Source organism: Schistocerca americana, chromosome 11 (genome assembly GCF_021461395.2).
Source record: "Schistocerca americana isolate TAMUIC-IGC-003095 chromosome 11, iqSchAmer2.1, whole genome shotgun sequence".
In the NCBI taxonomy this organism is placed as follows: Eukaryota; Metazoa; Arthropoda; class Insecta; order Orthoptera; family Acrididae; genus Schistocerca; species Schistocerca americana.
Genome location: NC_060129.1, coordinates 86017277 through 86033461, shown reverse-complemented (window position 1 = coordinate 86033461; position 16185 = coordinate 86017277). Strand labels below are relative to the sequence as shown.

The 16185-nt window shown below is 41.5% G+C and overlaps 1 protein-coding gene across 2 annotated transcripts in view; it reads left to right on the top strand.

The window, feature by feature from the left end:
* Positions 1 to 16185, top strand: part of LOC124553790 (neurogenic locus notch homolog protein 2-like) — a 102477-nt gene that overhangs the window by 69979 nt on the left and 16313 nt on the right. For both annotated transcript variants that reach the window (XM_047127768.1, XM_047127769.1), the window contains exon 3: positions 3588 to 4164. In XM_047127768.1, the coding sequence (XP_046983724.1) occupies positions 3588 to 4164 (577 nt within the window). The remainder of the gene's footprint in view (positions 1 to 3587; positions 4165 to 16185) is intronic.

Here is a 16185-nt window from a genome sequence, read left to right as displayed (position 1 = left end):
TGCCGGATTCATTCATGAATATGTGTAGAACCTGTGTAGAGTGCACTCCAATAGAAGTCCTCTCCTTTTTTATACAGCTTCCACATAACATATCACTCTCTATGCATATTCCTACTCTCTTCTGTACCTCAAACTTTATTTGGCCATTTTACATCATGAAACATTTCCTGTATACCTACAAAAGCTATTTATTTACAATTTAAAATTAAGTTTAAAGATATTACTCCTTCTTGAATTCTTCGGTTTTTTTCCGAATCCAAACTGACTTTATGATAATCGTGTGTCAATTGTTCGAAGACAGAGGAAGCTTTTATTTGATGTGGCATTCACGACTAAGCTAAGACTTCGGTAATTTTTGTATTTTAAGACATTCCTCCTTTAAGAATAAATATCGTATAATGTTTCTCTAGAGTCTGAGGGCAATTACCCCTGTTCCTATATGTTACACAAGGGAGTATTTAACAGATTTCTAATTTCAATCCTTCCAGGTTCGACAAATTCAGCTGGAGTGTTGTCTATCCCAGGGCTTCCTTGTTTCTCAGATTTTCAGAGCTAGCTGATAGAAAATAGCTGCAATAAATAATAGTAATTTAAAACGTCATTTAAAGGATCAACCTGGTCGTCTAATGTAGTAACTGGGACTGTGACTATTTTCAGCGCTAATTACAGCTTGTAATGAATAACTTACAACAACAAAGGTCAGTTATCAGTACCATCTGCAACAATTTGGTAGGGTGACATCAATTACGAAATGATGGAAAGAATGTGTGTTGAAGAGATGGCATATTCTCTATGACTGGCTTTGACATATCCCCTACAGTAATGGCTCCCAACCTTTCTGAGAGCATTATCCCAGAGTGCAAACAGACACTAGCTAGAGCTCCACTTACCCCCTTCCCTTCCCAGCCACCCAAACACCCTAACACACACACCAAGTCATCATCCTTAGCGATTAACTAAACTCCACTAACAAGGGAACCTCCCCATCGCACCCCCCTCAGATTTAGTTATAAGTTGGCACAGTGGATAGGCCTTGAGAAACTGAACACAGATCAATCGAGAAAACAGGAAGAAGTTGTGTGGAACTATTAAAAAAACAAGCAAAATGTACAAACTGAGTAGTCCATGCTCAAGATGAGCAACTTTAAGGAGTAAACAAGCTCAGTAGAGCTGTGGTCCTGTGGTTAGCGTGAGCAGCTGTGGAACGAGAGGTCCTTGGTTCAAGTATTCCCTTGAGTGAAAATTTTTAATTTTTTATTTTCAGACAATTATCAAAGTTCAGGAACACACACATAATCAACTTCGCTCTCCAAAGTTCCAGAACATGTTCAGATTTACTTGTACACATGCAGGATTTGACGGTATACACATGGAAAAATTTGAAAACGTTAAAAACATATGTTTTGACAGAGCACAGGGAAAACTGTGCGACTGTGAAACTGTTGCATTCATTTGGTGCAGTTTATGAGACAAGCTCTTGTGATTTCATCACTTTTTTGGGAGTGATTATCTCATCCACAAGAAAACCTAAATCGGGCAAGGTAGAAGAATCTTTTTACCCATTCGCCAAGTTTACAAGTTAGGTGGGTCGTCAACATATTCCTGTCATGTGTTGTATAGAATATATCAGACGTGTTTTCCTGTGGAGGAATCGGTTGACCTATGACCTTGCGATCAAATGTTTTCGGTTCCCATTGGAGAGGCACGTCCATTCGTATACTAATCGCACGGTTTTGCGGTGCGGTCGCAAAACATAGACACTAAACTTATTACAGTGAACAGAAACGTCAATGAACGAACGGACAGATCATAACTTTGCGAAAATAAAGAAAGTAAACTTTTCACTTGAGGGAAGAGTTGAACCGAGGGCCTCTCATTCCACAGCTGCTCACGCTAACCACGAGACCACGGCGCTCCTGAGCTCACACTATCCTTGATGTTGCATATCTTTGGCATGGACTACTCAGTTTGCATATTTTACTTATTTTCTTTATAGTTCCACACAACTTCTTCCTGTTTTCTCGATTGATCTGTGTTCAGTTTTTCAAGGCCTATCCACTGTGCCAACTTATAACTAAATCTGAGGGGGGTGCGATGGGGAGGTTCCCTTGTAAGAAGAATATTTCCTTAGAAAATTCTTATTTTGAAAGTGATGAAAGATAAATGATACTTAGCTTTTGTAGGTGCTTTATTAAACCTCAGACTAATGTGTCAATTATACAATTGGTACTTCTTATTTGTAATGATGTAGCCTTCCTCATTGCGTCTAAGACTGCTCAAAAATGGAAGTTAACTAACTGTCTGCAGTGAAGTTATGCACTTGTTACAAAACCTGTTTCCTCTACACCACTTCTATCTCTATTGACACTGGCGTCACCCTCATCCTGCACCTTTACTTAAAATCAATCAAGTGAAAATTCATGCACTCTGCTTACTGTTTCTGAATCACTTGATTGCTGGACTCCTTACTTCTGCAGTGTCAGAACTCGAACGATTTTAACTTGCCAACGCTTTGTGTCTGACTAGGTGCCACAAATAATAATAAAAATAAAGTACTGTACACATCTTACACTACAATAGTAGCCATTACATAGTAAGTGTTGAGTTGAAGTTTAATATTTTTTCATTTATTATTATGAAGTGAGTGATGACGAAATTTCTGGTCATTTGCTAGAAATTTTTATGAGATATTGAAGCATATGTGATCTGTATGTCTCGATTTCTCCATCATGGTACAAAGTGAAAACTATTGGGTGCAGCAGGAGCATTATGTTTGGAAGATGAAGTTCATACATTCGTTTGACAAGCTGTAGCGTGCACCACATTGTGTCATTCATTACTTCTATTATTTGAAAATAAAAATTTATTGATGGTAAATTATGTAATAGCTACAAATTGTTGCGAAATAGTCATGATAAACATGATCTTTTAGAAATAATTTAGTATTGTGACCGAAACGCAATTAGGCACAGTTATTTGTACTCCAGATAAAATTTTATTTTATCCATTGGGTGAGGAGGAGGAGGGGGTGCGTTATGCCACTACCCTACAAAATGTTGGGTATTGTCATATTGGAATATGTCAGAAGTTGCCATCTAGCTATGCCCGCCACCTCTATGTCACGTTTCTAGAAAGTCATTCCAGACTGTGACAGCAGTTACTTGATCCCCTGTAACAATTCCTGGAAAGAGACATGCTGGTATAGCAGTTAAGGGCAGAGGGATGCAGATTTCAGGCATGAAATATCATTGTTTTCTTAAATAACTGCAGAAATCGGGACTGGGTGTTGAACAATGTATGCTCTCAGTTTTGTGCTAGATATTCATTTTGATACTTTGAGCAGGTAATTGTAGAAAGAGGCCTCTATTCCTTCTGAGGCATTTTGCACAGGCAAATAGGGAAGTTTTAAGAGGAGATGTAATAGATTTTCAAAAGTGTTATTTCCTTCATCTACACACTATAATCTATGTTGGGTGTAAATTTTATCCTGATAGCAGCTTTAGAAATGCCTTTAAATTGTGGCATTGATTAACTCTGCACTGACAGCCACTCCCACTTTTTCCAACATTTGGGAAACTGTGTTCCAGAATCGCTCACAGTGGGACGAGTTCAGGAGGCTGAGGATGCCACGGCCGTGGATCTGGGAGCCCTGCTGGACGCCGGGGACGGCGCTGTGGTGACTCTGCTGGCCGGGGACACGCGGCTTGTGGCTCACAGGGCTGTCTTGGCCGCCAGGAGTCCCGTGTTTGCGGACATGTTGCGTCGCGTCACCTTAGAGGGCAGCAGCAGCCAGCTCGTACTCTCGGACACAGAGGGTCCTGTGCTGCGCCAGGTGCTGGCATACCTCTACACCCTGCAGGTGCCCCAGCTGCCCAGCATGGCCCCACAGTTGCTGGTCGCCGCCGACGCATACGGCCTGTCGGTACTGAAAGCACACTGTGAGCAACAGGTGGTCGCCCAGCTGTCTGTCGAGACTGCGGCAGCTGCAGGTGTTATCGCGATTAGGCATTCCGCCAACAGGCTGAAGCAGGCCGCTGTCGCCTTCATAAAGGCCCACTTGCTCCATGTGATGGCGACGCAGGGCTGGGCTGAGGCTGTAGTCAACGACCCACAAACTGTTGTGGAGTTGACTCATCTGATTGCAGAGACACCGACAGACACCAGGTAAGCGTGAGACAAGTCACAATTCTACGTTACACAGCGATACATGTGTGTACTGCCAGGCCTACAATGTCCACCACAAATTTTAATTAGATGTGCATGTGCAGTAAAATACACTACTACTTATATCCATTTTCTTGTATACACTGTGTGATCAAATGTATCCAGACACCTGGCTGAATATGACTTACAAATTCAATGAAGCCCTCCATCGGTAATGCTGTAATGCAGTGTGGTGTTGGTCCGCCCTTAGCCCTCATCTCAGCTTCCACTCTCGCAGCCATACGTTCAATCAGGTGCTGGATGGTTTATTGGGGAATGGCAGCTCATTCTGCACTGAAGAGAGGTATCGATGTTGGTCGGTGAGACCTTGCACGAAGCTGGTGTTCCAATATATCCCAGATGTGTTCTGTAGCGTTCAGGTCAGGACCCTGTGTGGGCCAGTCCTTCGCAAAGACGTTACTGTCATGCAACCACTCGGCCACAGCCCATGCATTATGAACAGGTGCTCGATCATGTTGAAAGATGTAATCGCCATCCCCCAACTGATCTTCAACAGTTGGAAACAAGAAGGCGCTTAAAACATGAATGTAGGACTGTGCTGTGATAGTGCCACGCAAAACAACAAGGGGTGCAAGCATCCTCCATGACAAATACGACCATATCATAAAACCACCGCCTCTGAATTTTACTGTTGGCACTACACATGCTGGCAGAGAGCGTTCACAGGGCATTCGCCATACCCACACCCTGCCATCCGATTGACACATTGTGTACCATGATTTGTCACTCCACACAACGTTTTTCCACTGCTCAACCGTCCAATGCTTTCGCTTCTTACACCAGGCAATTACCTTCGTGATGTGTGGCTTAAGAGCAGCCGTTAGACCATGAAATCCTAGTTTTGTCACCTCCCACCTAACTGTCATTGTACTTGCAGTGGATACAGTGACGAATCACGGTACAAAATGTTGCCATCCGATGGCAGGGAGTGGGTGTGGCGAATCCTTGGTGTACGTCATTTGCCAGTGTGTGTAGTGCCAACAGTAAAATTCGGAGGCGGTTATGGTGAAGAGCAATTTGTGGACGGAGATTGCATCTTTCAACCTGATCAAGCACCTGATCATAACGCACGGCCTGTGCCGGAGTGATTACTCAGCATGAACATCCCTGTAATGGACTGGCCTGCGCAGAGTTCTGACCTGAATCCTACAGAACATCTTGTGGTGTTTTGGAACACCAACTTCGTGCCAGGCCTTTCCTACTGACAACGATACCTCTCCTCAGTGCACCACTCCATGAAATATGGGCTGCCATTCCCCAAGAAGCCTTCCAGCACCTGATTCAACGTATGCCTGCGTGAGTAGGAGCTGTCATCAAGGCTAATGGTCGGCTGATTCCATATTATATTCTAGCATTACCTACACAGTGCGCCACGAACTTGTAATTCAATTTCAGCCAGTTGTCTGGATACTTTTGATCACATAGTGTACCTTAGAATGCTGCAGCACAGTTCAAGGTGGGCAGCAACGTGTTTTAAATTCCCTATTTGATTTTCTCATTCTGTAAATCTGAAATATTCGTGGTACTGGAGTAGTCAGTCACAATAGTCGCTGCACCCATATCAGTACAACAGTTTTGTGTGTTTTGTATCTCCCTTTTACGTTCTAGATATATATGTGGGATTCGCTGACAAGTTCTGTAACAAAATTCATTAACTCTAACGAAGTATTCGAGGGGTATTAGAAATAAGATTTTTGAAGTTTACTATGCTCTAAGGAAAATGTTGTCATTCTCAATCGGAGCATATATGAAACATCTCTCTTAAAGAAGGTGTATAAAAACACAATTCTTAAACACCACATGACCACCTCCCAAGAAAGGCGACAGGGTTTCACAACAGCTCTGCCGCTTCAGGCAGTTCCGCATAATGCTTTGTCTTCCTTCACATTTCCTTCCCACTTCTAGTCTGTTGTTTCTCGTGATATTGACATACTTCAGTCACTAGCTTGTGCAACACACAAAGGAAAGCGCTTTTTGTGTGAAAACTCCGTACTTGGTTCTTGGAGAAGGGTCTGCCAAATATCTACTGACTACTGTTTGCTTAATTTTCCCAGTGGCTTTAGTAAAGATTAGTCCTGCAGTGTTTTCTTCTGCTAGAGCTTAGGTGTTTCCTTATCTGACCTGTTCCAGTTATTGGTCCATTCCTAACAACATCAAAATGAAAGAGATCTTCAGATCCTTCTATTCTTTGTAATCAACATATCACAATATAAATACTCACTACAATGCTAGTGACAAGTAAATTTCATAAATTACTTTTATTGTTAGATATGTCTGAATATTTATGCACTACTTACCGAGCTGCTTCAAAAACTGGAATTCATATCCTTCAGATAACAATCCGTACACTCGGTGATTCATTTCTCATTTATTTTTATTGTTGCAGAAGTGTATCCCATAATTATAAACGAGAATTAATGTTTGAATGAAACTGCTTATCGCCACAGCTATGTTTTCAAGATGCCTATTATTTACACATTAACTTTAAATATGTAATTCTATCTGAATTATTTAGAAGCAAATTTGGGAAACGCATTTCTTAACTTAAATAGGGTGCATGTCACAAAACCCAACCAGTATCTTCTTCATTGCGTCAAGCTATGTACACTATTGCATTGCTTACCATGACAGCCACTTCACACAAGTATCCATCCACGTTACATGCATATACATGAAGCCTCTCTTTTTATGTCAATGGTAAATTCATTGCCCAATTTCTTCATGAGAAATCACAAACGCTAACCAACACACACACACAGAACAAAACTACAACTGGCAAAACTAGAAACTGCCACATCTTCAGTAGTTCTCATTTGATACACGGATCTCCCAACAGTTACTGCCATTAAACACCACTGCTACATGTAGCATGGTTTGCACGGCTCTTGAAATACTTTTCTTTTTCCATCACAGCACTTGCTTCATAAGCACCACTTGTAAATTCCACATTGTCCAAACACCAGCCACAACTTTTTCACAGATTATCACACTGCATACAAACTTCCATCAACTAGCATATGTAGCATAGTTCCTTTGTCTGTGCATTGCACTTATATTTAAATTATTAAGCACTAATATAAGACACACACACACACACACACACACACACACTAATCACAGTCTGATAAAAATCATTACACTGAACACAGTAACGAAACAAAATTCTTAATTTCAGTGAGTGACAACCTGTGATCAGCACTTAGGCATAAATATATATTATGTAATTAATGTGTCTGCTTATTTTGCTGATCATACTCATAGATTCGTTCAGCCTCCCAGTCAGGTACTATTCAATGTTCACCTGTTTCGTGTGGGTGCTCATTGGCCAGTGTGAATAAAATAAATGTATTGGCCGAAGTTCCAACTCTGTGATAAAGGTTTTAATGGAAGTTAAATTTTTACTGCAGTAGCTTCGTAATATGACAGATATTGTGCTCCATTTTTCTCTGAATTTGCTTCCCCGGTCATTTCAGAAGTATCTGTCATCATATTTACTGTATGTTCCCCCTACCGCCCAGTCTGTAGCATATGACCTACGAACACCATCTGATGGACATAGTAGCAAATTAAGTACATTTAAAAGTTTTGCCAATATAACTTCTGAGTGACTGTAACTTGGTATGTTAAACTGCTAGTATGAGGAACTCAAGAGAAGCAGCGTGTAAACTGATTGTCTCACTAGTAAGTCATTTATCTTAGTGGGTTAGTGGACCCACTGTCGCCTTTGGCTGTGTTGGTCCCATCATCTGTGGATGGACAGCTGCCCAGTGGTCCCTGTGTGAATACATGTATCGAAACAGTCTACCTCTGCACTGTGGGCCAGCCACTGGACACAGCAGGACCAACCCCCAATATACAGCCACACAGTGAGCACAGCGACTGTGGCCGGACCCTCGTCACAGCTGTGCAGACCACAGGTCCCCACTCAACCTCCGTCTGTGGCATGTCGTGAGTTCTGTCACTACACAAGCATATATTTAAACAAATTAGAGGAGGGTGGCGTTAGCGAAGTATTATGGCGAAAAAATCGAATTTTAGTTTCTAAAAAGCAGAGATGGCAATGGTTAACAGTAAACTTATTGTTTTAATCGATGTCAACATCTTTCTTTGTATTATGTTCATTCAGTGTTGTAGTATGGGGATTGTTTCCTAAGCTAAAATTCTTTTCCAAAGTTTCTGTATATATTAATGTAGTGGATGGAGTTTCTAGTTTCATTGTTGGTTATATATCTCCCAAATTAAACTGGAAGGGAATGGATGTGGAAGTAGGTTGCTGGTGCGTTGCTATATGAGTATCATACATGAACATAAATCTATGGACTTTATCAGCTGCAAAAGAGAAAGGTAGAGTCTGGAGAAAGTGAAGCATGTAAGACTGGAAAGATAACCGCCACGTAAGACTATGAACATCGTTTGATGTAGAGTTTATGTTTAAATATACATTGCATCAACAAGAACTGAAGTATTCGGAAGGCCTGACGAAACGAAATGTTACTTCACATGTTGATACAGTATGTGACATTATATCAGTCATTGAAAAATCGAGTCAAATTTACACATAACTTAGTGGTATGAACCAATTTATAGTTTGGTATTGCAACCACAATTACCTGGACACATGCGTTGGTTCTGTTGGGAAGTAAATCTTAAAGTCATTTTATCCTCTCCTGAGGGAAAGTGGGCCATAACCGTTGCAACTCGTCCTTGATATCGCCGTTACTAGCACTGCGATGGATTGACACCCGACATGTTAGATCTGGATGTCTTTCGGGACATGGGGGTATTTCAACATCAGGCAAACAATTTATGGAGATACATCCCATGTGTGGGTGAGCATTTTCCTGTTGATTGTTGATGTCACAATACTGTTACATGAGAGGTAGCAAACAGGGACATGGGATGGCAGTGGCATACCATTGTGCCGACAGCGTCCTCAGTCACTATGAGTCTTGAGCTGAGGTCATCCCCAGCGGATCCACATACCATGACCCCAGAAGTAACACTGCTGCATGTCTCCAGAAAACAGAAAGAATGCGACCAAGGTCGCCGCCATAGTGCCTGACGATACTCATCTGGGCCAGTACAAAATGTGATTCATTGCTGTAATGCCAGTAGTCTATGCATTATATTCACAGCACCACTCCAGTAGTAGCCTTTTCTGTGTTGGTAGTAATTACAGCTACACGTGGCTGAATAATTCCATAGTCCATCTGCTAGTGGCCTCTGACACCAATGCAGGGACGAAGACATGCTCTTGGTCTTAGGTACTGTGAAGAAAACAATACATTACTACGATTGGCTGGTCCAATAACAAAAGTGTTAAGGGAGTTGACCACTTGTGTATCTAAGAAGATTAGAAAAATGAGTGAAATACAAGTGATACACTTTGATCGGTTGCAATGCTGTCTCGAGGCAGTAAAATATTGCCGGACATGATGGCGTGGCCAATCTGGCTCCAAACCTAGAGAGATACTTCTGTTAGTACAGTGTGGAGCAAATGAAAGTGGCCTGGGAGGTTGGATACGATTGCACGGGAATATATGCATATAGCCACACCCTGTGACATGCACGCAATGTGATCCTCCACGTGATCCACATCAGTTCAGATTGTAGTGCGGGCTGTACCAGTGTGAGTGGAGCAGAGCAAAGGGGGCGATGGTACTCGCAGTGGAGCAGCAGGCGTTCGTTGTGGAAAGTTATGTGAGAACTAAGTCGTGGAAACGGTGTGGTCAGTTGTTTTCTGCGAAATTTAGTGGTGTTAAAGTGTGAGCAACGAGTACCATGCAACGCTTAATCCGAAATTGATGTCAAACAGGATCTGTTTTGAACCAGCAAAAAAAAAATGCCTTAACTCCCCTGCACACTACAAAACATGGCTGCAGTGCGCCAGAAAATGTTTCAGAGACCTACCAAATCAATCCAACACCTGTCACAAGAGGCCAGGATGTCACACTGATTGTGCAGACCTGCATATTCAGGGTGGTCCATTGATTGACTGGGCCAAATATCTCAAGAAATAAGTGTCAAATGAAAAAACTTGTCTAGCTTGAAGGGGGAATCTAGATGGCGCCATGGCTGGTCCGCTAGATGGCTCTGCCATAGGTCAAACGGATATGAACTGCGTGTTTTTTTAAATAGGGACCCCATTTTTTATTACATATTCGTGTAGTACGTAAAGCAATATGAACGTTTTGGTTAGGCCCCTTTCTTCACTTAGATAGCGCTGTAATGGTCACAGACATATGGCTCACAATTTTAGACGAACAGTTCGCAACAGGTAGTTTTTTTAAATTAAAATACAGAACGTAAGTACGTTTAAACATTTTATTGCGGTTGCTCCAAAGCGATACATGTACTTTTGTGAACTTATCATTTCTGAAAACGCATGCTGGTACAGCATGATTACCTGTAAATACCACATTAATGCAATAAATACTCAAAATGATGTCCGTCAACCTCAATGCATTTGACAATACGTGTAACGACATTCCTGTCAACAGCGAGTAGTTCGCCTTCCGTAATGTTTGCACATGCATTGACAATGCGCTGACGCATGTTGTCAGGCGTTGTCGATGGATCACGATAAAAAATATCCATCAACTTTCCCCACAGAAAGAAATCCGTGGACGTCACATCCGGTGAACGTGCGGGCCATGGTATAGTGCTTCGACGATCAATCCACCTGTCATGAAATATGCTATTCAATACCGCTTCAACCGTACGCGAGCTATGTGCCAGACATCCATAATGTTGGAAGTACATCGCCATTCTGTAATGCAGTGAAACATCTTGTAGTATCATCCCATAATTTCTCTTGTGCCCAGGGCAGAACTGTACAAGACGTTCAAAGTCGTCACCATGCAATTCCTGGTGGACAGAAATATGGAATGGGTGTAATCGATGTTGATGTAGCATTCTCAACACCGACGTTTTAGAGATTTCTGTTTCTCGCGCAATTGGTCGGCTACTGATTTGCGGATTAGCCGCGACAGCAGCTAAAACACCTACTTGGCATCATCATTTGTTGCAGGTCGTGGTTGACGTTTCACATGTGGCTGAACACTTTCCTTAAATAACGTAGGCTAACTATCCGGCGAACGCTCCAGACACTTAGATAATTTCGTCCAGGATACCGAGCAGCATTCATAGCACACGCCCATTTGGCATTTTGATCACAATAGCCATATATCAACAAGATATCGACCATTTCCCCAATTCGTAAACGGTCCATTTAAAGATGGGTAATGCATGACAAAGCAAATACCGCCCGCACTGGCGGAATGTTAAGTGATACCACGTAGTTGTACGTTTGTGACTATTACAGCGCCATCTATCCCAAAACAAAAAAGTGGTCCACCTAAAACATTGATATTTCTTTACGTACTACACTAATATGTCATAAAAATGTGGGTTCCTATTTAAAAATACGCAGTTGATATCCGTTTGATCTATGGCAGCGCCATCTGGTTTCCCCAGTTCAAGCTAGACGAGTATCTCTTTTTGTAGTGTTTCCGTTTGATGCTTATTTCGTGAGATATTTGGCCTGATCACTATCAATGGACCACCCTGTATGTCCCTATCGCATGTCTATTGGTCATGTATTAAAACCAGGAGATGTTCCTAACCACCTCCACATTTGTGGATGTCCATTCACTGAGATAACAATGAATGGCTTGGACATGGATCTTTTCTTTATGTCTGATGGAGACTAATTTCCGATGAGTTGTTACGTCAACTAACAGAATCATAGGTCCTGGGTAGCAGAGAGTCAGCAGAACTTCCACGAAACACCTTTGCACGATAATAAGGTTGGATTTTGGTGTGCAAGGTCTGCACGCAGCATTACCGGTTTCACCTTCTTCAATCAGCTGCTGACTTTGGCCCATCACATTGCCAACATTTGGGAGCTATTTGTGGCAGCATTAATGGAGGAGGGAAAGGCGTTCAGTTACTTCCAAGAAGATGGAGCAACTGGTCATACAGCAAGCCGAACCTTTGATCACAGGTACACAATTTCATGATTCACAGTTGTTAGTGTAGGTCAGTCTGGTTGGGGTCCTACCTGGCCACCTTTGTCACCTGATATGTCAGTGTGTTATTACACTGCACGAGAGCCCTCAAGAGCAGAGTCAATCACAACAACCTTCACAGTCATCAAGAACTGCAGCAGAACACTCCAGATGAGACTGCAGCAATTCAAGCATCCAACATTCGATCCGCCTTCAGCAACCTACCGACCAGGGCCCAAAAGCATCAAGAGATGAGTGGTGCTCATTTTCAACAGCTGCTATAGTCATCTTAGTGCTGCATTTACTTTCCTCTGTTGTACTGCTTTGTACTATAGAACTCTAATATCTGGCTGCTTTTATTTGACCCCACCTTCTAATAAATTGCGTGTGTATGTGCATCCACCTTAGACTACTGTATATGGAAAGAGCAAAGCTATACAAGGCAGTAAGATAGTAACCTTTCTCTCTGAGTCAGAAAATATAATGTAATCTTTTGTAACTGCAGTACAAGTATTTTTATTAGTGTTAATATTAGTAACAACTGTCAGTAGTAACATAGTAGTAACAGTAGTAGTTGTAGCTTCTAGAGAAAATTCATGGTGATGTAGTATTAATAGAGGCTTTCAATAGTTGTAAGAGTTATATTGTTTATTACTGCAATTACAGTATCAGTTCTCACTGTAGTGTTAATAGCAATATGTAAAATGAAATAGGAAAGTTAGGAAAGATGATTTAAAATAACGAATGCCACTATGCAGAGCACCACATCGATATCCGTATAAATGTTGGGGCATACTAGTAGACAGAAATAAGGACAGTGAAAATCTTATATTTTAGACATACCATATTATAATGTTCAAAATAAGAAAGAAATAAGAGAAAAATAAGCTTGACATACTTGAGGTACCTAGTAGTTTCCCGAGAGCATGGCAGAGGATGTCCTGAGGTGGTATTGTGTACCAAAACCAGTAACCAGTAGGCTAAATGAAAACTGCTACTAAGGACTAAAACATAAACACTCATCAGCCAGAACATTATAATCACCTATGTAATACCTGATATGTCCATCTTTGCAATGGATAGAAGCAGTGACGCATCATGGTCTGGAAGGGAATTGGCGCCACACTGCCCACACAAGGCTCCTAATTCCCAATAATTCCTCACTGGAGGAATGAGCTCTTATGCCACGTCGAGGCACATCCCAGATGTGTTCTATCGCATTCCCATCTGGTGAGTTGTGGAACCAGCACATTAATTGAAACTCGCACTCTGTTCCTCGAAATACTCCATCACTTCCATTCCTTGTGATATGGTGCATTACCTGGTTGAAAAACGCCACTGCTATCGTGAAACATAATCCTTATGAAGAGTAGTATGTGGTCTGAAACAAGCGTGTATTACTTGTTGGCCATCATGGTACCTTGAACAATCTGTACTGGACCTATGAATGTCAAGGTGAATTTCCCTAGAGCACAATGGAACCAGCGCCAGTTTGTCTCTGTTCCACAGCATAGCTGTCCAGGAGCTGCTAATGGTCAAGTGCCCATTTCAGTCATAGTTGCTGATGTCATGGTGTTAACATTGGCAAATGTATGGGGTGTCAGCTGCAGGGGCACACTGTTAGGAGTCTTGAGGGCACTGTGTGTTCAGACACACTTGGAGCCTGCACCGTCTGTCGCGATCTACCAATCAGCCTGGCCTAGAACATTCGAGAAGGTAATGAGGGTTGGCCACCCAACCCCATGACGTCTGGACATAGCTTCACCTTGGTTTCGCCACATGTCGAAGGCACTCACCATAGCCCTCCTCGAACACTCAACAAGTCGTGCATTCCGAAGTGCTCGTGATGAGCGTTCAGGTCATCATAAAATTCCCTCCTTCAAACTGAGACATATAGCATACCTTCCCCATCTACAGATGGACAGCACATTTGCTGATCCTACATCGACTGTGCATGCATTTGACTAGCAGTCATTCCTCGTGAAGTGACGCTGCTATTGCCAGTACACGTTTAATCGATGATAGGCAGGTGATCATAATGTTCTGGCTAATGAGTCTGTTATTTATTAATTGCAATGATCGCTGTTCCATCCGAGAGGGTATTGAGAAAATGACATAAATAAATAATTAAACCAATAAATGAATCTCTGAACCAGAGTGCAGGATAACACATTGCTGATAAAAGACCATTATTTGGTCTCAGATGGTAGGCACAGTTGTAAAGGGGTCACTGTGAGCCCGGTATGCAATATGGCATTCTCCCCTTGTCTTGACCAGACGTGACAGACTGTAACCTTGACAACGATAATGCCCGCCCTCGTGGTCATGTGCAACTCAACACTGCTACATTGTAACATCTAAATGCCCCAAAATCTTATTGCTTTATGTCAGTTGCAGATAACGCATGTGTAGAAAGTGTCTCTGTATCCTTCACAAGTATCACACAACATCTGACACTGTTCACAGGCATTATATAAATGTGCTGTGCTGTCCGGTCTACCTGTCATGGAGATTTGAAACCCTGATCAGTTACACTGCAGCTGACGGCGTGTTTGTGTAAGAAGCCAGAATGACATCTCACCGCTTTTTCAGTATGCTTCAATTTTATCTGTCACGCATCGCATTATTAATTCTGAAACAGTGACTTGTAACAGTACACTAGTTTCAATCGGTCTCATCATTCTTCTTTGGATTCACAGACTGAATAGCATCAGTTTTGAATTTGAATGTGACACCTTTTATTTCAAAGATAAGAGAGACATCAGCAACTATCGACCTGTTTCGCTGCTTCTATCATTTACCTACATTTTTGAGAAGGGGATGTATTGTAGAAGATTATCACACCTTGGCAACAATAATATTGTCACCAAATCAAAGTTTGCCTTTCAGAAGGGGTGCTCTACTGAGAATGCCATTTAAATGTTCACACACCAGATAGTACAAGCATTAAATAACAAAACAGCACCGGTGGGTATTTTCTGTGACCTATCCAAGGTATTTGATGGTGAAAATAATAATATGCTGCTAGATAAATTTTGTAGGGTTGATGGTGTAGTCAACCAAAAGGTTGCAAAAAGCTGTATTTAGTAGTAACTCAACCAACAGAATTCAGGGACATAATTTTGACTGGGTGGAAATCACATATGGGGTTCCCCAAGGCTCAATCTTAGGTCTACTACTGTTTCTCATATATGTTAATGATCTACCATCTAATGTACAGCAAGCAGAATTAGTTCTTTTTGCAGATGACAACAGTATTGTTATCACTCTCAGTATTAACACAGAACTGGAAGAAATGGTAAACAAAGTTCTCAAAAGTATCATTGTTTGGTTTTCTGCAAATTGTCTCACCCTGAATTTCACAGACACATTATATACAGTTCTGCAGCTCTGGGGGGTACTGCATCAGTGATAAGTGTAACACATGGTGGTGAAGTAATACATAGGGTGGAAACTTTCGAAATTCTTAGGTGTCCATATTGATGAGAATTTTAATTGGAAAAACATAAATTTGGGAACTCCTAAAAAAACTTAGTTTCGCTACATTTGCACATAGAATCATAGCAAATTTTGAAAAGAGATAAATCAGTGAGTTGACATATTTTGCTTCTTTTCATTCAGCAATGTCATATGGAATAATGTTCTGGGGTAATTCATCTTTAAGAAAGAAGCTCTTCATTTCCCAAAAACGTGTTGTAACAATAATATGTGGCTCTCACACGCGATCGTCTTGTAGCCATCTGATTAAGGAGTTTGGCCTACTGACTACCGCTTCACAGTATATTTATTTCCTCATGAAGCTTGTTGTAAACAATCTACTACAGTTCAAAAGGAACCATGAGATACATGATTACAATAATAGAATAAAAAATTACATTCATTACTGAACATTAAGGTTTTCTTTAGGTTGCCATTAAGGTTTGAACAAGAAATTTTGACCACTTACACTGTG